General features: G+C 30.6%; 1 protein-coding gene across 1 annotated transcript; it reads right to left on the bottom strand.

The window, feature by feature from the left end:
• Positions 1-17451: 17451 nt before the first annotated feature.
• LOC147472631 (putative protein arginine N-methyltransferase 6) lies at positions 17452-24034 on the bottom strand. The gene is made up of 13 exons (XM_086588416.1): positions 23650-24034; positions 23487-23552; positions 23334-23402; positions 23189-23224; positions 22678-22743; positions 22287-22355; positions 21095-21172; positions 20245-20323; positions 19493-19587; positions 19298-19382; positions 18845-19056; positions 17937-18055; positions 17452-17815 (listed from the first exon to the last, which is right to left on the bottom strand). Exons 1-13 carry the CDS (start codon positions 23827-23829, stop codon positions 17773-17775), a joined length of 1197 nt encoding a protein of 398 aa, XP_086444542.1. The 5' UTR covers positions 23830-24034; the 3' UTR covers positions 17452-17772.
• Between the last annotated feature and the right edge of the window lie 92 nt (positions 24035-24126).

Raw genomic sequence — 24126 nt, 5'->3', positions numbered from 1 at the left:
ATTCTACTAAAATACAGTCGTGTGCACTTCTCTATAAGCTCCAAACAGTTTCCACTATTGGGAAAACACATGGAAAGCGTAAAAACTTGTTGCACGCTTGTCCTAATTATTTGTAAAACTCGTTATCATTATCAATAAAATTTCCAAAAAAAAAAAACAACAACAACATTTCTTTTTATTTGAAGATTATATAAAAAAAAAAAAAACCATTATCTTTTATTCAAAAGAGTAGTATAAAAAAAAAAAAAAAAATGACAACAACAACAACAATAACATTTTCTTTTACTCAAAAAGTATATACTAGAAAAAAATCAATAAAAAAAAAAAAAAAAAAAAAAATTTTCATTTTTTCATTTTTTTGAAGAGTATATACTACAAAAATAACTATAAAAAAAAAAAAAAAAAAACCAACAACATTTTTATTTTTTTGAAGAGTATATACTACAAAAAAAACCATTAAAAAGAAAACAAATAAAAAACTCACAAAAACTAAGCTAACTGAACTTATTCTAGTAAAATACAGTCGTGTGCACTTCTCTATAAGCTCCAAACAAATTTCCATTATTGAGTTTCGCCATCAATTCAGAATATACGTGTTGGTCTAACTAATTTGTAATGCATTCTTCCATATGTTCCACCTCTTTACAAAGCCAAGATATTCATCTAGGAAATCTAACGTTATGACAGCTGGTTGTAACGAGTTTATATTTAGGAGGAGTGCATTTGCCGTTCAGAAAGAACTTGCGGCATAGCTTGTTCCACGCTTGTCCTAATTATTTGTAAAACTCGTTATCATTATCAATAAAATTTCAACTTAAAAAAAAACAACAACAACAACATTTTCTATTATTTGAAGATTATAAAATACAAAAAAAAAAAAAACAATAACAATAACATTTTCTTTTACTCGAAGAGTATATAAAAAAAAAAAAAAAAAAAAAAAAAAAAAACCAAAAATTTTCATTTTTTGAAGAGTTTATACTACAAAAAAACCAATACAAAAAAAAAACAAACATTTTAATTTTTTTTGAAGAGTATATACTACAAAAAAAACCATTAAAAATATAACAAATAAAAAACTCACAAAACTAAGCTAACAGAACTTATTCTACTAAAATACAGTCGCGTGCACTACTCTAGAAGTTCTTAACAGCTTCCACTATTGAAGTTTGCGCCATCAATTCAGAATATACGTGTTGGTCTAACTACCTTCTGAAACATTTTTACATATGTTCTACATCATTACAAAGCCACGATCTTCATCTAGGAAATCTGAAGTTAAAAACCCCATCTTGAAAAATTAACTTTTCACGCACATACCACGTAAAAGTGTTCATACAAAAGTCATGTCTCATTTTATGTGCTTTCTCTTATTAGGTGATAACTTGAGGAGGCTTGTAGAGTTAACCAACATTGTTTCATTTTTCAGGTTATTAATCGTTGTTTTCTTTGGCACAACAACTTAAGTTTTTTTAGTGATTGCAGAAAATAATGAACTACAACATAATGACAGTTGGTTCTAACGAGTTTGTATTCAAGAGGATAGGATTTGGAGTTCAGAAAGGACTTGTGTCACAGCTTGTTATACGCTTGTCTTAATTATTTGTAAAATTTGTTATCATTATAAATAAAATTTCCACTTAAAAACAACAACAAAACCAACTTTTTCTTTTATTCGTAGAGAATATACAAAAAAAAAACATTTTCTTTTATTTGGAGAGTATATACTATAAATAAAAAAATATCAATAACGACAACAACATTTTTTTTTTTATTCGTAGAGTATATACTATAAAAAAAAAAAAAAAAAAAAAAAAAAACATCATAATTTTCTTTTTTTTCGTGGATTATCCACTACAAAAACCAAAAAAAAATAAAAATAAAACCCTATAAAAATAAAACAAATAAAAAACTAACAAAAACAAAGCTAACTGAACTTATTCTCGCTCAAATACAATCGCGTGCACTACTCTAGAAGCTCTTAACAAAGCCTTCCACTATTGAAGTTTCGCCATCAATTCAAGAATATAATGCGGTTGGTCTAACTACCTTTCAAACATTTTTCCATATGTTCTACATCATTACAAAGCCACGATCTTCATCTAGGAAATCTGAAGTTAAAACCCCATCTTGAAAAAAATTAACTTTTCACGCACATACCACGTAAAAGTGTTCATACAAAAGTCATGTCTCATTTTATGTGCTTTCTCTTTATTATTGTGTGATAACTTGAGGAGGCTTGTAGAGTTAACCAACATTGTTTCATTCCGCTCAGTTTCGACACTGTTGTTTTCTTGGCACAACAATCTGTTAAGCTGCTTTAGTGATTGCAGAAAATAATGAACTACAACATAATGACAGTTGGTTCTAACGAGTTTGTATTCAAGGAGGATAGGATTTGAGTTCAGAAAAGGACTTGTGTGTCACGCCTTGTCAGACGCTTTGTCTTAATTATTTGTAAAATTTGTTATCATTATAAATAAAATTTCCACTTAAAAACAACAACAAAACCAACATTTTCTTTTATTCGAAGAGAATATAAAAAAAACATTTTCTTTTATTTGGAGAGTATATACTATAAATAAAAAAATATCAATAACGACAACAACATTTTCTTTTATTCGTAGAGTATATAAACAAAATATACTAAAAAAAAAAAAAAAAAAAAAAAAATCATTTTTTTTTTTTTTCGTGGATTATCCACTACAAAAACAAAAAAAAAATAAAAATAAAACCCTATAAAAATAAAACAAATAAAAAACTAACAAAAACAAAGCTAACTGAACTTATTCTGCTCAAATACAATCGCGTGCACTACTCTAGAAGCTCTTAACAGCTTCCACTATTGAAGTTTGCGCCATCAATTCAGAATATACGTGTTGGTCTAACTACCTTCTGAAACATTTTTCCATATGTTCTACATCATTACAAAGCCACGATCTTCATCTAGGAAATCTGAAGTTAAAAACCCCATCTTGAAAAAATTAACTTTTCACGCACATACCACGTAAAAGTGTTCATACAAAAGTCATGTCTCATTTTATGTGCTTTCTCTTTATTATTGTGTGATAACTTGAGGAGGCTTGTAGAGTTAACCAACATTGTTTCATTCCGCTCAGTTTCGACATAATCGTTGTTTGTTTTTGGCACAACAACTGTTAAGTCGCTTTTAGTGATTGCAGAAAATAATGAACTACAACATAATGACAGTTGGTTCTAACGAGTTTGTATTCAAGAGGATAGGATTTGGAGTTCAGAAAGGACTTGTGTCACAGCTTGTTATACGCTTTCTTAATTATTTGTAAAATTTGTTATCATTATAAATAAAATTTCCACTTAAAAACAACAACAAAACCAACTTTTTCTTTTATTCGTAGAGAATATACAAAAAAAAAACATTTTAATTTTTTATTTGGAGAGTATATACTATAAATAAAAAATATCAAATAAATAAATAAACAACAACATTTTCTTTTAAAGAGTAGAGTATATACTACAAAAAAAAAAAACTAAAAAAAAAAAAAAAAAAAACATCATAATTTTCTTTTTTTCGTGGATTATCCACTACAAAAAAAAAAAAAAAAAAAAAATAAAACCCTATAAAAATAAAACAAATAAAAAACTAACAAAAACAAAGCTAACTGAACTTATTCTGCTCAAATACAGTCGCGTGCACTACTCTAGAAGCTCTTAACAGCTTCCACTATTGAAGTTTGCGCCATCAATTCAGAATATACGTGTTGGTCTAACTACCTCTTCTCAAACATTTTTCCATATGTTCTACATCATTACAAAGCCACGATCTTCATCTAGGAAATCTGGGTTAAAACCCCATCTTGAAAAAATTAACTTTTCACGCACATACCACGAAGAGTGTTCATACAAAAGTCATGTCTCATTTTATGTGCTTTTCTTTATTATTCAGGTGATAACTGAGGAGGCTTGTAGAGTTAACCAACATTGTTTTTCATTTCCATTATTTTTCGATTAATCGTTGTTGTTTTCTTTGGCACAACAATCTAAGTCGTTTTTTAGTGATTGCAGAAAATAATGGACTACTACAACCTAATGACAATTATGTTTGGTTCTAACGAAGTTTGTATTCAGGAGGATAGGATTTGAGTTCAGAAAGGACTTTGTGTCACAGCCTTTTTGTTCAGATGCTTGTCTTAATTATTTGTAAAATTTGTTATCATTATAAATAAAATTTCCACTTAAAAACAACAACAAAACCAACATTTTCTTTTTTATTCAAGAGAATATAAAAAAAAAACATTTTTTTTTATTTGGAGAGTATATACTATAAAAAAAAAAAATATCAATAACGACAACAACATTTTCTTTTATTCGTAGAGTATATACTAAAAAAAAAAAAAACTAAAAAAAAAAAAAAAAAAAAAAAATTTTTTTTTTTTTCGTGGATTATCCACTACAAAAAAAAAAAAAAAAAAAAAAAAAAACCCTAAAAAATAAAACAAATAAAAACTAACAAAAAAACAAAGCTAACTGAACTTATTCTGCTCAAATACAGTCGCGTGCACTACTCTAGAAGCTCTTAACAGCCTTCCACTATTGAGTTTTCATGCCATCAATTCAGAATATACGTGTTGGTCTAACTACCTTCAAACATTTTTCCATATGTTCTACATCATTACAAAGCCAACGATCTTCATCTAGGAAATCTGAAAGTTAAAACCCCATCTTGAAAAAAAATTAACTTTTTCACGCACATACCACGTGAAGAGTGTTCATACAAAAGTCATGTCTCATTTTATGTGCTTTTTTTTATTATCAGGTGATAACTTGAGGAGGCTTGTAGAGTTAACCAACATTGTTTCATTCCGCTTCGGGGCCGAAGATTAATTGTTTTTTTGGCACAACAACTGTTAAGCCGCTTTTAGTGATTGCAGAAAATAATGGACTACAACCTAATGACATTTTGGTTCTAACGAAGTTTGTATTCAAGAGGATAGGATTTGAGTTCAGAAAAGGGACTTGTGTCACAAATTTGTTGTTATACGCTTTGTCTTAATTATTTGTAAAATTTGTTATCATTATAAATAAAATTTCCACTTAAAAACAACAACAAAAACCAACATTTTTTTTATTCAAGAGAATATAAAAAAAACATTTTCTTTTTATTTGGAGAGTATATATACTAAATAAAAAAAAAATATCAATAACGACAACAACATTTTCTTTTTATTCAGAGAGTATATAAAAAAAAAAAACTAAAAAAAAAAAAAAAAAAAAAAAAAAAAATCATAAATTTTTTTTTTTCGTGGATTATCCACTACAAAACCAAAAAAAAAAAAAAAAAAAAAAAAAAACCCTATAAAAATAAAACAAATAAAAAACTAACAAAAACAAAGCTAACTGAACTTATTCTGCTCAAATACAGTCGCGTGCACTACTCTAGAAGCTCTTAACAGCTTCCACTATTGAAGTTTGCGCCATCAATTCAGAATATACGTGTTGGTCTAACTACCTTCTGAAACATTTTTCCATATGTTCTACATCATTACAAAGCCACGATCTTCATCTAGGAAATCTGAAGTTAAAAACCCCATCTTGAAAAAATTAACTTTTCACGCACATACCACGTAAGAGTGTTCATACAAAAGTCATGTCTCATTTTATGTGTTTTTTTTTATTATCAGGTGATAACTTGAGGAGGCTTTGTAGAGTTAACCAACATTGTTTCATTCCGTCTCGGTTTCGACATCAATTGTTTTCTTTGGCACAACAAACTGTTAAGCCGCTTTTAGTGATTGCGAGAAAATAATGGACTACAACCTAATGACAGCTTGGTTCTAACGAAGTTTGTATTCAAGAGGATAGGATTTGAGTTCAGAAAGGACTTGTGTCACAGCCTTTGTTCAGACGCTTGTCTTAATTATTTGTAAAATTTGTTATCATTATAAATAAAATTTCCACTTTAAAAACAACACAAAAACCAATTTTTTCTTTTATTTCAAGAGAATATAAAAAAAACATTTTCTTTTATTTGGAGAGTATATACTATAAATAAAAAAAATATCAATAACGACAACAACATTTTCTTTTATTCGTAGAGTATATACTACAAAAAAAAAAAAAAAAAAAAAAAAAAAAAAAAAAAAATTTTTTTTTTTTTTCGTGGATTATCCACTACAAAAACAAAAAAAAAAAAAAAAAAAAAAAACCCTATAAAAATAAAACAAAAAAAAACTAATAAAAAAACAAAGCTAACTGAACTTATTCTGCTCAAATACAGTCGCATGCACTACTCTAGAAGCTCTTAACAGCTTCCACTATTGAAGTTTGCGCCATCAATTCAGAATATACGTGTTGGTCTAACTACCTTCTGAAACATTTTTCCATATGTTCTACATCATTACAAAGCCACGATCTTCATCTAGGAAATCTGAAGTTAAAAACCCCATCTTGAAAAAATTAACTTTTCACGCACATACCACGTAAGAGTGTTCATACAAAAGTCATGTCTCATTTTATGTGCTTTTTTTTATTATTGTGTGATAACTTGAGGAGGCTTTGTAGAGTTAACCAAAGATTGTTTCATTCCGCTCAGTTTCGGAATTAATCGTTGTTTTCTTTGGCACAACAACTGTTAAGTCGCTTTTAGTGATTGCAGAAAAATAATGGACTACAACCTAATGACAGTTGGTTCTAACGAGTTTGTATTCAAGAGGATAGGATTTGGAGTTCAGAAAGGACTTGTGTCACAGCTTGTTGTACGTTTGTCTTAATTATTTGTAAAATTTGTTATCATTATAAATAAAATTTCCACTTAAAAACAACAACAAAACCAACATTTTTTTTTTATTCAAGAGAATATACAAAAAAAATTTTTTTTTTATTTGGAGAGTATATACTATAAATAAAAAAAAAAATATCAATAACGACAACAACATTTTCTTTTTTTATTCAGAGAGTATATACTACAAAAAAAAAAAAAAAAAAAAAAAAAAAAAAAAAATTCATCATTTTTTTTTTTGGATTGGATTATCCACTACAAAAAAAAAAAAAAAAAAATAAAAAAAAAAAACAAATAAAAACTAAAAAAAACAAAGCTAATCGAACTTATTCTCGCTTCAAATACAACAAAGTGCACTACTCTAGAAGCTCTTAACAAATTTCCACTATGAAGTTTCATGCCATCAATTCAGAATATACGTGTTGGTCTAACTACCTTCTCAAACATTTTTCCATATGTTCTACATCATTACAAAGCCACGATCTTCATCTAGGAAATCAAGTTAAAACCCCATCTTGAAAAAATTAACTTTTCACGACATACCACGAAGAGTGTTCATACAAAAGTCATGTCTCATTTTATGTGCTTTTTTTCTTATTGTGTGATAACTTGAGGAGGCTTTGTAGAGTTAACCAACATTGTTTCATTCCGCTCAGCCGGTTTCGACATCGTTGTTTTTTTGGCACAACAACTGTTAAGTCGCTTTTAGTGATTGCAGAAAAATAATGGACTACAACCTAATGACAAATTGGTTCTAACGAAGTTTGTATTCGAGGAGGATAGGATTTTGGAGTTCAGAAAGGACTTGTGTCACAACTTTTGTTATACGCTTGTCTTAATTATTTGTAAAATTTGTTATCATTATAAATAAAATTTCCACTTAAAAAAAACAACAACAAAACCAACATTTTCTTTTTATTCAAGAGAATATATAAAAAAAACATTTTCTTTTATTTGGAGAGTATATACTATAAATAAAAAAAATATCAATAACGACAACAACATTTTCTTTTATTCGTAGAGTATATACTACAAAAAAAATAAAAAAAAAAAAAAAAAAAAAAAAAATCATCATTTTCTTTTTTTCGTGGATTATCCACTACAAAACCAAAAAAAAAAAAAAAAAAAACCCTATAAAAATAAAACAAATAAAAAACTAACAAAACAAAGCTTAATCGAACTTATTCTCGCTTCAAATACAAATCAAGGTGCACTACTCTAGAAGCTCTTAACAATTTCCACTATGAAGTTTTCGCCATCAATTCAAAAATATACGTGTTGGTCTAACTACCTTCTCAAACATTTTTCCATATGTTCTACATCATTACAAAGCCAATGATCTTCATCTAGAAACTGGGTTAAAACCCCATCTTGAAAAAATTAACTTTTCACGCACATACCACGTAAAGTGTTCATACAAAAGTCATGTCTCATTTTATGTGCTTTCTTTATTATTAGGTGTATAACTTGAGGAGGCTTTTTAGAGTTAACCAACATTGAGGCTTCGATTAATCGTTGTTTTTTTTTGGCACAACAACTGTTAAGCCGCTTTTTAGTGATTTGAAAAAATAATGGACTACAACCTAATGACAATTTGGTTCTAACGAAGTTTGTATTCAAGAGGATAGGGATTTGGAGTTCAAAGGACTTTGTGTCACACTTTTGTTGTAACGCTTGTCTTAATTATTTGTAAAATTTGTTATCATTATAAATAAAATTTCCACTTTAAAAAAACACAAAAAACCAACATTTTCTTTTTATTCAAAAGAAAATAAAAAACATTTTCATTTTACATTTTCTTTTTTATTGGAGAGTATATACTATAAATAAAAAAAATATCAATAACGAAAAACAAACATTTTTTTTTTATTCAGAAAATATATACTACAAAAAACTATAAAAAAAAAAAAAAAAAAAAAAAATTTTTTTTCGATTGGATTATCCACTACAAAAACCAAAAAAAAAAAAAAAAAAAAAAAATTATATAAAAATAAAACAAAAAAAAAAATTAACAAAAACAAAACTAACAACTTATTCTCGCTTCAAATACAACCAAGTGCACTTTTTAGAAGCTCTTAAACAGCCTTCCACTATTGAAGTTTTGCCATCAAAAAAATATATAATGTTTGTCGGTCTAACTACCTTTCTTCAAACATTTTTCCATATGTTCTACATCATTACAAAGCCACGATCTTCATCTAGGAAAAAAGTTAAAACCCCATCTTGAAAAAAAACTTTTCCCCATCTTGAAAAATTTCATACAAAAGTCATTTCTCATTTTTTGCTTTTAATGTTGTTCATACAAAAAGTCATATCATTTTATGTGCTTTTCTTTATTATTGTGTGATAACTTGAGGAAAAAGTTAACCAACATTGTTTTTTCATTTTTTTCGATGAATCGTTGTTTTCTTTGGCACAACAACTGTTAAGCCGCTTTTAGTGAAACGTAAAAAAAAATGGACTACAACCTAATGAAGCTTGGTTCTAACGAAGTTTGTAAAGGATAGGATTTTGAAGAAAGGATTTTGTGTCAAACTTGTTGTAGACGCTTGTCTTAAATTTTTAAAATTTGTTATCATTATAAATAAAATTTTTCCACTTAAAAACAACAACAAAACCAACATTTTCTTTTTATTCAAGAGAATATATAAAAAAAAAAACATTTTCTTTTATTTGGAGAGTATATACTATAAAAAAAAAATATCAATAATAACGACAACAACATTTTCTTTTATTCGTAGAGTATATACTACAAAAAAAACTATAAAAAAAAAAAAAAAAAAAAAAAAAAAATCATCATTTTTCTTTTTTTCGTGGATTATCCACTACAAAAAAAAAAAAAAAAAAAAAAAAACCCTAAACCCTATAAAAAAAAAAAACAAATAAAAACTAACAAAAACAAAGCTTTTAATCGAACTTATTCTCGCTTCAAATACAATCAAAGCACTACTCTAGAAGCTCTTAACAGCTTCCACTATTGAAGTTTGCGCCATCAATTCAGAATATACGTGTTGGTCTAACTACCTTCTGAAACATTTTTCCATATGTTCTACATCATTACAAAGCCAATGATCTTCATCTAGGAAATCTGGAAGTTAAAAACCCCATCTTGAAAAAAAATTAACTTTTTCACGCACATACCACCACGAAAGAGTGTTCATACAAAAGTCATGTCTCATTTTATGTGCTTTTTTCTTATTGTGTGATAACTTGAGGAGGCTTGTAGAGTTAACCAAACATTGTTTCATTCCGCTCGGGGTTCGGAGATCGTTGTTTTTTTGGCACAACAACTGTTAAGCCGCTTTTAGTGATTGCAGAAAAATAATGGACTACAACCTAATGACATACTTTTGGTTCTAACGAAGTTTGTATTCAAGAGGATAGGATTTGAGTTCAGAAAGGACTTTGTGTCACAAACTTTGTTAGACGCTTTGTCTTAATTATTTGTAAAATTTGTTATCATTATAAATAAAATTTCCACTTAAAAACAACAACAAAACCAACATTTTCTTTTATTCAAGAGAATATATAAAAAAAACATTTTCTTTTATTGGAGAGTATATACTATAAATAAAAAAAAAAAAAAATATCAATAACGATAAAAACATTTTCTTTTATTCAGAGAGTATATACTAAAAACTAAAAAAAAAAAAAAAAAAAAAAAAAAATTTCATTTTTTTTCGTGGATTATACAAAAAAAAAAAAAAAAAAAAAAAATAAAAAAAAAAACAAATAAAAACTAAAAAAACAAATAAATTTTTTTTTTTGGATTATCCAAAAAACCAAAAAAAAAAACCCTATAAAAATAAAACAAATAAAAACTAACAAAACAAAGCTAAATCAACTTATTTCTCAAATCAAATACAGTCGTATGCACTACTCTAGAAGCTCTTAAATGCCTTCCACTATTGAAGTTTCATGCCATCAATTCAAATAATATACGCGGTTGGTCTAACTACCTTCCTCAAACATTTTTCCATATGTTCTACATCATTACAAAGCCACGATCTTCATCTAGGAAACTGGGTTTAAAACCCCATCTTGAAAAATTAACTTTTCACGCACATACCACGAAGAGTGTTCATACAAAAGTCATGTCTCATTTTATGTGCTTTTTTTTTTATTGTGTGATAACTTGAGGAGGCTTGTAGAGTTAACCAACATTGTTTCATTCCGCTCAGCTTCGGACATAATCGTTGTTTTTGGCACAACAACTGTTAAGCCGCTTTAGTGAGTGATTGCAGAAAATAATGGACTACAACCTAATGACAGCTTGGTTCTAACGAAGTTTGTATTCAAGAGGATAGGATTTGGAGTTCGAAAAGGACTTGTGTCACAGCTTTGTTGACGCTTTGTCTTAATTATTTGTAAAATTTGTTATCATTATAAATAAAATTTCCACTTAAAAACAACAACAAAACCAACATTTTCTTTTATTCGAAGAGAATATACAAAAAAAAAACATTTTCTTTTATTTGGAGAGTATATACTATAAATAAAAAAATATCAATAACGACAACAACATTTTCTTTTATTCGTAGAGTATATACTACAAAAAAAAAAAAAAAAAAAAAAAAAAAAAAAAAAAAAAAAAAAAAAAAAAAATCATTTTTTTTTTTTTCGTGGATTATCCACTACAAAAACAAAAAAAAAAAAATAAAAAAAAAAAAAAAAACTATAAAAATAAAACAAATAAAAAACTAACAAAAACAAAGCTAACTGAACTTATTCTGCTCAAATACAGTCGCGTGCACTACTCTAGAAGCTCTTAACAGCTTCCACTATTGAAGTTTGTGCCATCAATTCAGAATATACGTGTTGGTCTAACTACCTTCTGAAACATTTTTCCATATGTTCTACATCATTACAAAGCCACGATCTTCATCTAGGAAATCTGAAGTTAAAAACCCCATCTTGAAAAAATTAACTTTTCACGCACATACCACGAAGAGTGTTCATACAAAAGTCATGTCTCATTTTATGTGCTTTCTTTCTTATTGTGTGATAACTTGAGGAGGCTTGTAGAGTTAACCAAAGATTGTTTCATTCCGCTCAGTTTTTAATCGTTGTTTTCTTGGCACAACAATCTGTTAAGCTGCTTTAGTGATTGCAGAAAATAATGAACTACAACATAATGACAGTTGGTTCTAACGAGTTTGTATTCAAGAGGATAGGATTTGGAGTTCAGAAAGGACTTGTGTCACAGCTTGTTATACGCTTTTGTCTTAATTATTTGTAAAATTTGTTATCATTATAAATAAAATTTCCACTTAAAAACAACAACAAAACCAACTTTTTCTTTTATTCAAGAGAATATAAAAAAAAACATTTTCTTTTTATTTGGAGAGTATATACTATAAAAAAAAAAAATATCAATAAACAAACAAAACATTTTCTTTTTATTCAGAGAGTATATACTACAAAAAACTATAAAAAAAAAAAAAAAAAAAAAAAAAAAAATCATCATTTTCTTTTTTTTTCGTGGATTATCCACTACAAAACAAAAAAAAAAAAAAAAAAAAAAAAAACCCTATAAAAATAAAACAAATAAAAACTAACAAAACAAAGCTAACCGAACTTATTCTCGCTTCAAATACAAATACAAGGCACTACTCTAGAAGCTCTTAACAGCCTTCAACTATTAAAGTTTGGCGATCAATTTACAATATACGCGTTTGTGTATATACATTCTGAAACATTTTTCCATATGTTCTACATCATTACAAAGCCACGATCTTCATCTAGGAAATCAAGTTAAAACCCCATCTTGAAAAATTAACTTTTCACGCACATACCACGAAGAAAGTGTTCATACAAAAGTCATGTCTCATTTTATGTGCTTTTCTTTCTTATTGTGTGATAACTTGAGGAGGCTTGTAGAGTTAACCAACATTGTTTCATTCCGCTCAGTTTCGACACCGTTGTTTTCTTGGCACAACAATCTGTTAAGCTGCTTTAGTGATTGCAGAAAATAATGGACTACAACCTAATGACAGTTGGTTCTAACGAGTTTGTATTCAAGAGGATAGGATTTGGAGTTCGTGAAAAGGACTTGTGTCACAAATTTTGTCAGACGGTTGTCTTAATTATTTGTAAAATTTGTTATCATTATAAATAAAATTTCCACTTAAAAACAACAACAAAACCAACATTTTCTTTTATTCGAAGAGAATATATAAAAAAAACATTTTCTTTTATTTGGAGAGTATATACTATAAATAAAAAAATATCAATAACGACAACAACATTTTCTTTTATTCGTAGAGTATATACTTAAAAAAAAAAAAAAAAAAAAAAAAAAAAAAATCATCATTTTCTTTTTTTTTTTGGATTATCCACTACAAAACCAAAAAAAAAAAAAAAAAAAAAAAACCCTATAAAAATAAAACAAATAAAAAACTAACAAAAACAAAGCTAACTGAACTTATTCTGCTCAAATACAGTCGCGTGCACTACTCTAGAAGCTCTTAACAGCTTCCACTATTGAAGTTTGCGCCATCAATTCAGAATATACGTGTTGGTCTAACTTTCCTTCTGAAACATTTTTCCATATGTTCTACATCATTACAAAGCCACGATCTTCATCTAGGAAATCAAGTTAAAACCCCATCTTGAAAAAATTAACTTTTCACGCACATACCATTATAAGAGTGTTCATACAAAAGTCATGTCTCATTTTATGTGCTTTTCTTTCTTATTATTGTGATAACTCGAGGAGGCTTGTAGAGTTAACCAAAGATTGTTTCATTCCGTTTAGTTTCGATTAATCGTTGTTTTCTTTGGCACAACAATCTGTTAAGCCGCTTTTAGTGATTGCAGAAAATAATGGACTACAACCTAATGATATTGGTTCTAACGAAGTTTGTATTCAAGAGGATAGGATTTGGAGTTCAGAAAGGACTTGTGTCACAATTTTGTTTGACGCTTTCTTAATTATTTGTAAAATTTGTTATCATTATAAATAAAATTTTCACTTAAAAATAACAACAAAACAACTAACATTTTCTTTTATTCAAGAGAATAAAAAAATTTTTTTTTTATTTGGAGAGTATATACTATAAATAAAAAAAAATATCAATAACGACAACAACATTTTCTTTTTATTCGTAGAGTATATACTACAAAAAAAAAACTAAAAAAAAAAAAAAAAAAAAAAAATCATCATTTTCTTTTTTTCGTGGATTATCCACTACAAAAACCAAAAAAATAATAATAATAATAAAACCCTATAAAAATATGACAAATCAAAAACTCACAAAAGCAAAGCTAACAGAACTTATTCTGCTCAAATACAATCGCATGCACTACTCTAAAATCTCCAAACAACTTCCACTATTAAAGTTTGCGCCATGTTGGTCTAACTACCATGTGAAACATTATTCCATATGTTCTACCTCATTACAAAGTCACGATCTTCATCTAGAAACCGGGTTAAAAACCCATCTTTAAAAATTAAGTTTTCGCTTACGCACTCCATTAAGAGTGTTGGAAAAGCACATATCTTATTTTATGCGGTTTCCTATCAGGTGATAACACGAGGAGGCTTTGTAGAGTTAACCAAAGATTGCTCCATTCCGTTAAAGATCGACATTTTAATTTTTTTTCCACAACAACTGTTAAGCTTAAGAGAGTAAGAAATTTATGGACTACAACCTAATGACAACCGGGTTTGAACGAAGTTTGTATTCAGGAGGATAGGATTTTGCGTTAGAAAGGATTTGGTTTCGAATAAAAGAAAATGTTGGTTTTGTTGTTGTTTTTAAGTGAAAATTTTATTTATAATGATAACAAGTTTTACAAATAATTAGGACAAGCATGCAACAAGCTGTGACGCAAGTCCTTTCTGAACTGCAAATCCTATCCTCCTAAATACAATCTCGTTAGAACCAGTTGTCATTAGGTTGTTGTCCATAATTTTCTGCAATCACTTAAGGAGCTTAACAGATTGTTGGGCCAAGAAACCAAAAGTGTCGAAACTGAACGGAATGAAACAATGTTGGTTAGCTCTACAAGCCTCCTTGTGTTTCCCAATCTTCCCTGTTGTTGCTCTATTAGCTGGTTCTCCCACTTCAAAGACTCCATTCTCAAGCCCTACCAACGGAGAGGCTCAAGTTACATTAACACACGCATGCCTCCCCTCAAACCAACTGTAAACCAATACATCTGCAGGCCGAAATGTTGATCTTCACTCATTCGAATCAATGAAAAAATTCACGGGAGCCTCCTTCTTCACTTGTACTCCATCCCTCCAAAATGCATCACATAAAATATCCCTGACATGATCAAGTCGGTTTTTGAAACCTAGAAAATTTATAAATTATGCTAACAATGATACTCCATGCATGAATGTTCTTGAAAAGATGTAAAAACTATTGCTTACATATTATATTAAGATTCTAAGAACAAATCCTAATTCGAATACTAGTGTGAGAATTCTAGACAATTTTCATCATAAAAAAGGAAACAAGACTTTGTCACTAAGTACACTTATTCATAAAGAAGCTCTATACAACCTAAAAACTACGTAAATTTTGCTTCAGGTTCTTACCCCCAATGAAGGATGTTTTCTCCTCAAAATGTCAAGAGATGAAGAAAGAAAATACCTCTGAAGCTTGAGAAAAAATTTTGCTAACACTGTGGCAAAAAGTGTGTCGAGCACAATATGTAACATGTCAAAAGAAAGTTGAAAATATCACACCAATCAATGAAAACAAGCAAATATCACACAATAAGAAAGAGATAGAACATAAAATGAGATATGTGCTTTTGTATGAACACTCTTACGTGGTATGTACGTGAAAAGTTAATTTTTTCAAGATGGGTTTTTAAACTTCAGATTTCCTAGATGAAGATCGTGGCTTTGTAATGAGGTAGAACATATGGAAGAATGTTTCACAAGGTAGTTAGACCAACACGATATTCGAATTGATAAGCATAAACTTCAATAGTGGAAGTCGTTTGGAGCTTTTAGAATAGTGCCTTGACCGTATTTGAGCGCAGAATAAGTTCGTTTAGGTTTGTTTTTGTGTGTTTTTATTTGTTTTATTTTTATAGGGGTTTTTTTTTTTTTTTGGTTTTTTTAGTGGATAATCTACGAAACAAAAAAAATGATGATATTGTTTTTTTTGTTTTTTTTTTAGTTTTTTTGTAGTATATACTCTTCGAATAATAGAGAATATTGTTCTTGTTATTGTTATTTTTATTTTTTATTTATAGTATATACTCTTCAAATAAAAGAAAATGTTTTTTTTTTTGTATATTCTCTTCGAATAAAAGAAAATATTGGTTTTGTTGTTGTTTTTAAGTGGAAATTTTATTTATAATGATAACAAGTTTTACAAATAATTAGGACAAGCGTGCAACAAGTTTGTGGACGCTAAGTCTTTTCTCGAACCGCAAATCCTATCCTCCCCGAATACAAACTCGTTAGAACCAACCACTACATGAAAATTGAGCATTGGCCACGAGGCACAACCTAGGTTTAGCCACCGGTCATTAGTTGTTGGGGTTCAACGCCCAACGTACCGGGCAAAGTTTTTAAGTGGTCGTCGGGTATTGTGTGTGTAGTTTGTGTTTATTTTGCATTTTGGCCACGGTTGTGTCCATTGTTTCGCCTAATCGTTGGATTAGACTTGGCTTTTGATATTCGGTTAAGATTTAATGAAAACCCTCGTGGAAAATGAGGAGCCTTGAAACAACTACCAAAAATTGATCAAAGAAGAAGACTCGAGTTCTCTCTAGCTTTGTTATCCTTCTTTATCTCCTTTATAAACATGAGCCTCTCTCTCTCTCCTCTCTCTCTCTCTCTCTCTCTCAGGCTGAAGATCGAGGACAGGCATTTAGTATTTTTCACTCACATACTCTCTCTCTCATGCTAGGGCCACGAGTACCAGGTTCGATTTCACTCTCATATTCATTTTCATTTTTACTTATTTTGATGTTAGATGCTAATTTAGGGTTTTCTAATTTTAATTGCTTATGTTAATATCAAGCTTAAGGGTTGGCCACTTTCAGTGTTTTTAGAACTTAATTAGCAGATCTAGGGTTCAGGGAATATCAATTGGAGATGATAAAATTACTTATTAGTGCCAGTAGAAATGTAGAATAATATCTCTTTATACTAAGTCATTATCCTCTCCTATAGGCCATCAGTCCTGTTCTTCAAATCAAAGCATGAAGAGTGCATTTGAATGTTTGAAGAATTCCCTTTTTGGCCAATCAACTGATGTACCATTCACTTCGTCTTGACTTGGTGTTTATAGTATCTATTTTCCGATGGTAAGTATGTAACGAGACCTAGATTATTTGTTGTGTTTGATATCATCTGCATAGTTACCTTGTTTATGTGGTTTAATTGTATACAACATAGTACCTTGTATATATCGTGACCATGAACTGAACAAACTTAAAATGTAAGACAATTTATTGTTGCGAAATGTGGATGATAAATGAGCTTTTTATGGCCATTCCAAACTCTTGTGATAAAATCTGTAACGTGGTGTTCATAATTTTATATTGTTAGTGGTTGAATGTCTATACATTCATCCGTATTTGTCACAGGATTTTATGAATACAAAACCCTCCTCGTGTATTTTAGCAGAATAATTCAGTTAGCTTAGCTTTTATTCGAACATTGTTGTACATATTATATTATGTTTCTAAGAACAAATCCTAATTCGAATACTAATGTGAGATTTCTAGACAATTTTCATCATTGGATTCTTTGAACAAATCCTAATTCAAATACTACAGGTCTGTACCACCCCCAAACAGAAGGATTTTTGTCCTCAAAGAGTCAAGAGATGAAGAAAGAAAATACATGTGAAAAATTCAGCTAACACTGCGGCAAAAAGTAAGTCGAGCACAATATGCAACTCTGCAGCAAACTGTGTCATCAGACACTCAAACCCAACAGGTCTTCCTCTGAACTCTTTGCCAAGCGAATCAATAAGGGATTCTGCATCTATTCCGACGAGGGCCCTGAACTGAATGGGCTTTAACGTTCTAAAGCTGGATCACCGCATTACTGCCTCTTTTACAAAAGACCGACCTCCAGATCTGCGACAAACCCAAGACGAGACAATATGAAACTGTATATATTAGGAAGAAAATAAGCACTGATCCAACATATTTAAAAAATTAAAAAATAAATAATGTGGGGAGAGAGGAATAAACTAACGCATATTCAAGGTGAATATTCAAGAACCGTGCATTTTCCTTGCTCTGAGACAGCACAACAGAACCTTCAATGACTTGATCTTGTTTGACCTCTATTGGCTCATAAAAGTAGAGCAGAGTCTGCACAATAAGTAGGTGAGTGCAAAAACAGGCCAGCTAAAACAATTTTTCATGCATTTAAAATATGGAGAGAAGTTTATGGAGCATCGTGCAAACCACTACCATGTTCACCATAAGAGCAAAACCAGTGAATATGAGTAGTGGGGTCATTTTTCTAGACCAGCACTAGTTTGTAACCATCTCACGGGTCGCTTAAAATCATATTGAAGTTTGATTCCATATGATTAATGCAGCCACAATTCCATATCGACAGTTCCACACCATAACTTACAAATACCATTATCGTTATAGGATTTCCTATTTTTCTCAGTCCTTGTATATGATAATATCCTAAATATTTACAGTTTTATACTAATATGCAGAAAGTGATAATAATAAAGCACTTGTAATTAGCCTTTTAATAAGAAACTCTATGACATAAGATTTTTCATTAGATGTAACAAGCTGTATTTAAATGAAAAAAATAAAATAAAAAAATAAAAAAATAGAAAGGACTTGCAGCGCAGCTTGTTGCACACATGTCCTAATTATTTGCAAAAACTCGTTATATCAATAAATTTCCACTTGATTAAAAAAAAACACTATAAGGTCATTGTTATTCATCATACAAGATACAAGGAATGTGGTGAATATAAAACACTCTAAATGCGTACATCGATGCTCTATTGGGTTGTGTATTTCATTAATTCTAACAATATAATGGATAACTCCACCAAATCAAGCTATAGAATAAGCACCAGAATCGGGTTGTGGCACACCTGAAAATAAGAAAGACTACAGCGAAAATACCTGTTGCCAGTGCGTTGGAGATTCCTCTGGTGCAGTGGACAGAACAAGCGCTTCATTGGATTTTACTCGCTTTTGTCTCTGGCTAGAACCTGGAGGATTTATATCAGAAGATGGATTACTGGTAGGTGCAGATTCTGTATGTTTATCGTCCGCGGAAATTGTGGGGCCACTGAACTCAACATCAAACCAGAACGCAAACCCATTAAAAGGGGCTGAAACAAAAGAGAACATATCAGATATTTTTTACCTCTATATCAGATTGTGGGGCAACGGTTTTTTTTATGTTAAACCAAAGGTGAAAATCCTCTTAAGCTTTAATTGAGGCAAAGTAAATAACCTGATACTCGTTATTCTTTCTAGCGGGGCAAAGATCCTAGCATTAATGTTTTGTACCAACTCCAGGAATCTTTGAAATAGAAATCCTCAACAAAGAACAAAGAAAAAAAAAATCACCTTGCATCATTGAAGTAAATCTATATTTTGCTGTAACAGATTCAAGCTCCTGAGTCGTGATTGTATAACAGTCCACATGCTTTACCTGTTCAGCGATTTCATTGGACATCAAGTTTGAGGACGGCTAGAAGGCATTCTATATTAACAGAACAAGAAATTAAATGAACCCACTTCAAGTGGAGCAAGCAGACTCACCACAAAGGGCCATGTCAAAACGTTCTCCCCTGTTATTGTCTCCACACACGGCTCCTCAAATGAACATTGTTTTGCCAGCGGCATCATGGCAGACACTGCAGTAAATGGAAATTTTTCATCAAGCAAAACTATTTTCCTAACCTAAATCAAACCCGACCACAGATTGACCACATGATATTTATCGACTCATCACTGTTGTGAGTCTATTGAGAAAGAAGCATCAATTTGTCCTTCACATGGTATATATGGGTTATGTCATTTCTTAGCTGACCCATACTTAAGTAATGACCATAAAATTCATGACTAACTTTGCATATTGAACCTTTCCATTAAAATGAACACAAAATCATATTAATCACAGATTTCACCCCCACCCAGACCATCCCAATTTATATTACATAAAGTGCTTCCCATGCTTACAACACTCCGCAAAATTCAACCAAAAGAACCAATTTTGGCAAGTCTTCATGACAAGCCCTCACTTTAAGCACATCGATTGCCCCAATATCCCTTAGTTACTGGTGTTTTATGAAGAAATCAGTATCCATCATGATGTCTTCTTCCTAACACATACATAAGACATTTATTACTAGTCAAAATTGCACGGTACTAGATGCTTTGGAGCATCCGTTTGGATGGATTGACCTAAGAGGTGGAACCCTATGCAATTGAGAATGATTACTCTCCAACCAATTATCACTTGAAAGTTGAAACTATCAGGAGATTGCATCCATCAAGTAGTGGGTACTCACTATCAATCCCATAAACATCGCGCCAGAAATCAATGCTTTCACTGTATCTTTCAGCATGTGTGATGGGAGCCATATATAACTGCAAAGGACACAAACTAAGATCAACTATTCATATTTCAATCTGATAACTAATAAACATACCGTAAACTAAAAGAATTTTTCATTGTATCAATTAGGGGTGCAAGTGGATATCCAAATATTCAATCCGATTGAATTCAGATTGAAAAAATCAGATATTATCCGAAAATTTAGGATATCGGATTCGATATTGCCATATCCAAGATCCCGAAAATATCCGATCCGATTTAAAAAATTAATCGTTATTATATATAATTTATTTATTTATTTATTATTATATAAAATCATAAACTAATAATATAAAACTATAATAACAAAATAATAATAATAAATGACAAATATATATATATTTATAATAGTTTTTATAGTGGTAAAATGAATTATTCAAAGCAAATAAAATTTTAATTAATATTAATTTTCGGATCGGATATTATCCGATATCCGAAATCAGATTCGGATAAAAAATTTAATATCCGTCAGATTTGGATTCGGATATCGGTATAAATTTTCAGATTCGGATTCGGATACAGGCATATCCGAATCCGAACCTATCCGTTTGCACCCTAGTATCAATGCAGCACCACTACAATTTTAATATATGGCAATATTTTTATTTGAATACCAAAAAGAGAAAAAAAATAAAAAGCGGATCTGCCGATTCTATATAAAAAGTAGCAAACTTCAAACGGATATAAAGTACACAAATGATTGCATCATAAGGCCACAATACTAGTTGCACGAGTAAAGTAGAACTCTCGGAGAAAAGTATTACCGTTGCATGTGAGGGAAGAATAAGTCCACCAGGCTTGAGCCAGCGGTCCCTCGCAGTAATTACACTCCCCAGCATGCTCTACATAGATATGCAACAAGAGAGAGAAAATCTAAACTTAGCTACAACTTTGGAAACTATAGTCAGTAACTAGCCTTTAAGTCCTACTACAGTACTACACATGGGTCTCCTAAATTTTTTGTTTGAGCGGAAACAGTTTTTAGTTGTGATTTTTTTAAGCATAAAATTTTAAAGGTCTGAAATTATCATAAAGCAATTTCAAAAGCAATAATTAAGAGTAAATCCTCAACACAAGATGGTATTTAGAATATTAACAGCAACTGATTGTTATTTTTTATTTCTATTGCTTTTTTGAGGCACAATAAGCTGAGATAGGTAATTGTTATCACTTGTGATAGTATTAAACCCTCCAAGGTGATGTGGTCTCTTTTCATGTTCCAAAGTGACAATAGCATTAGCAAAAAATGACTTTAAATCCCGAACTTATCTCGGTAAAGAAAAAACTTCTTCTTCGCGTATTTCCAGGAGACATAGTTTCACATAAATAGTTTATACATATGCTTTTTGCCAAAAGTTTCACCAGTACTCAAAACTTCCTTTTGACTTCATTCTAGTTTTTATTCTAAACTCTATAGTGAAATCAAACCTACTTCTGGATTATTTTCTTATCAAGCATTTGTTAAACCTATGTAGTATTCTAAAAGATCAGAGGCTTTTACGGACTCAAGGCTACCTTACAATGGTATGCTACTCTCTAGGACTTTCTATCTAGGAGTTATCACTCTCTTTAAAACTAATGATCTCTCTAATCATTGGCTACTGCATGCAATTAGGAACTCGTAACCCAGTCACATTGGAAGCAAAATCAGTCTTCGACTCTTCCCATATTTCTCACCGTCAAGTCGTCAACCTAACTTGCCTTTTAAAGTTTAATGCAAAACATTCCCTATATATTCATTTTAATTATTAATAGGGTTTTATTTATGCTAAACAGAAAGTGACGAGCCTATAATCAGGTATCAGGTTTGTAGGGAAACAGAACCAGGAATATTCATCTTTTCCATCATCAACAGAGTCTTTTCAGGTTTCTCAAATATTTGATCTTGACCAATTTCTCAGATAAAAAATTTCACATCTTTCTCATCATCAACGTAACACAAAAGATGTTGAATACCTCATAAAGGAGCATGTAGCCCATCCATTCTGAAATTATAACATCAACCTCCTCCTCAATTTCTACATCCTGCAGGGATCAGCACCATTTAATACATGAACAGTCCATCCAAATTGAAAATAAAGTTGAATATGCGATCGCCCGGGCATGTAGCCCATCCACTGTCCATATGACAAATTATAACAAACCATTCATATGAAAAAATCAAGAAATCCGGAAAACCGAGATGCAGTGGATACTTAACAGAACTTAAATTAAATGGTATGTATACACAAATATTTTCGTTTAACTTCATACCGAAAATAGGTACAAAAAACAAGCAAATGCAAAAAGCCGTTAGCAGAATCGTGGTTTAGACAAAGATTCTTTCTCTATAGCTTTTGGAACTCACCTCAACTCGTCCAAGTAAAACAATGATCTTGTCAGACAAGTTATTTGCCTTCACAACTTCCTTTGCCTGGTAAATAGTCAAAAGAAAACAATGTAAGGAAAATGGAAATGAAAATCCTAGGCTACATCAATTACAGCCATGTAATGACATAAGCTATCACATATATGTAATTATCAAATGCAACAAAAGACACGCACAAAGATGTGTGTGTGTGTCAGTGTGTGTGTGTGTGAAATTGAAGGGAAGGAAACTGGGCAACATTGGATATACTAGAATATGATAAGGAAACACGCTATGATGATGACTACAATCTTCACGTAACACGAGATATTGTTGGAGATGCTCTAGAAGCCTACACACGATAGTAGGATAGATTTAATATAGTAAGATGCTCACTCTCTAACAACTAAAGCTGTTTGAATACAATCCATTAGATGGTTTTGCATTGATTAATTGAGACAGGTGGATTAGTAAAGAAAAGGATATTAGTAAACAAGGAGAAGAAAGTAACCTGTATAGCAATCTGACTAGCATCCACTGCATAGACCTGGCAGAAAGTTTGGGAAAGCAAAATGGATAGTTAGTTATGATACAGCAATTGTTTAGGTGAAAATGGAATGGTGTTTTAAAGAAAGAACAAGTAGTAGGATGGTTACTCGCTTAGCACCAGCACGAGCACAGAAAATAGAAAGAATGCCAGTGCCACAACCAACATCCACTACAACCTGACAAAAAATAATAATAAATAATTAATTAACATGCTTGCTGCTGAATTGAGTTAAAGAAGAAGAAGCAGAAAAGAGTATTACTTTGCCAGCAATACAAGATTGGAACTTGGTGATAGCAGCCCTGTAAGTTTCAGTCCGCGTAGTGTCCTGCAGCAAGCAATCAATCAATCAATCAATCAATATATGTCTTTAATAATAACAACGTTCTACTACTAAGTTGATAATAAGAGAATAAAGGATGGACCTTTATCATTTCCTCATGGATTCCGACATGGGAATAAGACTGAAAGTAGGCCATGTCAAACTCCGTACAACGACTACTAGCCCTGTTCAACCCATTATTCCCTTTTCCACGAAATCGCTTCAAGTGTTGTTGTTGTTGTTGTCCATTACCAGTAGTCGGCCCATCTGAACTCCCCCACATCTTCTTTGCTGTCAACTGCTTCGACCAAAAAAATTGGAAACTTCTCTCTCTCACTCTCTAGTTTGGGCAAAATATATATGTCAACTGACCACAGTAAGTCTAGTATGTATGTCAAAACCAGCGGGCATCTGGGATTCTGCCTGCAACCAGAATAGGGCTCATGTTGGCATTTTTGTTTAGCTCGTCCCAGCCAGCCTTTTACACTTAGAAACCAAATTTGGACTGCCTTATAAATTTGAAACCAAAAAAGGTTAATTTATTAATCACAGTTTGCTAAAAAAATTCAACTCCATTACT

This window comes from Coptis chinensis, unplaced genomic scaffold (assembly GCF_015680905.1).
Source record: "Coptis chinensis isolate HL-2020 unplaced genomic scaffold, ASM1568090v1 utg920_pilon_pilon, whole genome shotgun sequence".
Lineage (NCBI taxonomy): Eukaryota > Viridiplantae > Streptophyta > Magnoliopsida > Ranunculales > Ranunculaceae > Coptis > Coptis chinensis.
Note: the sequence above shows the minus strand (reverse complement) of the source record. Positions and strands in the feature narration are given on the sequence as shown.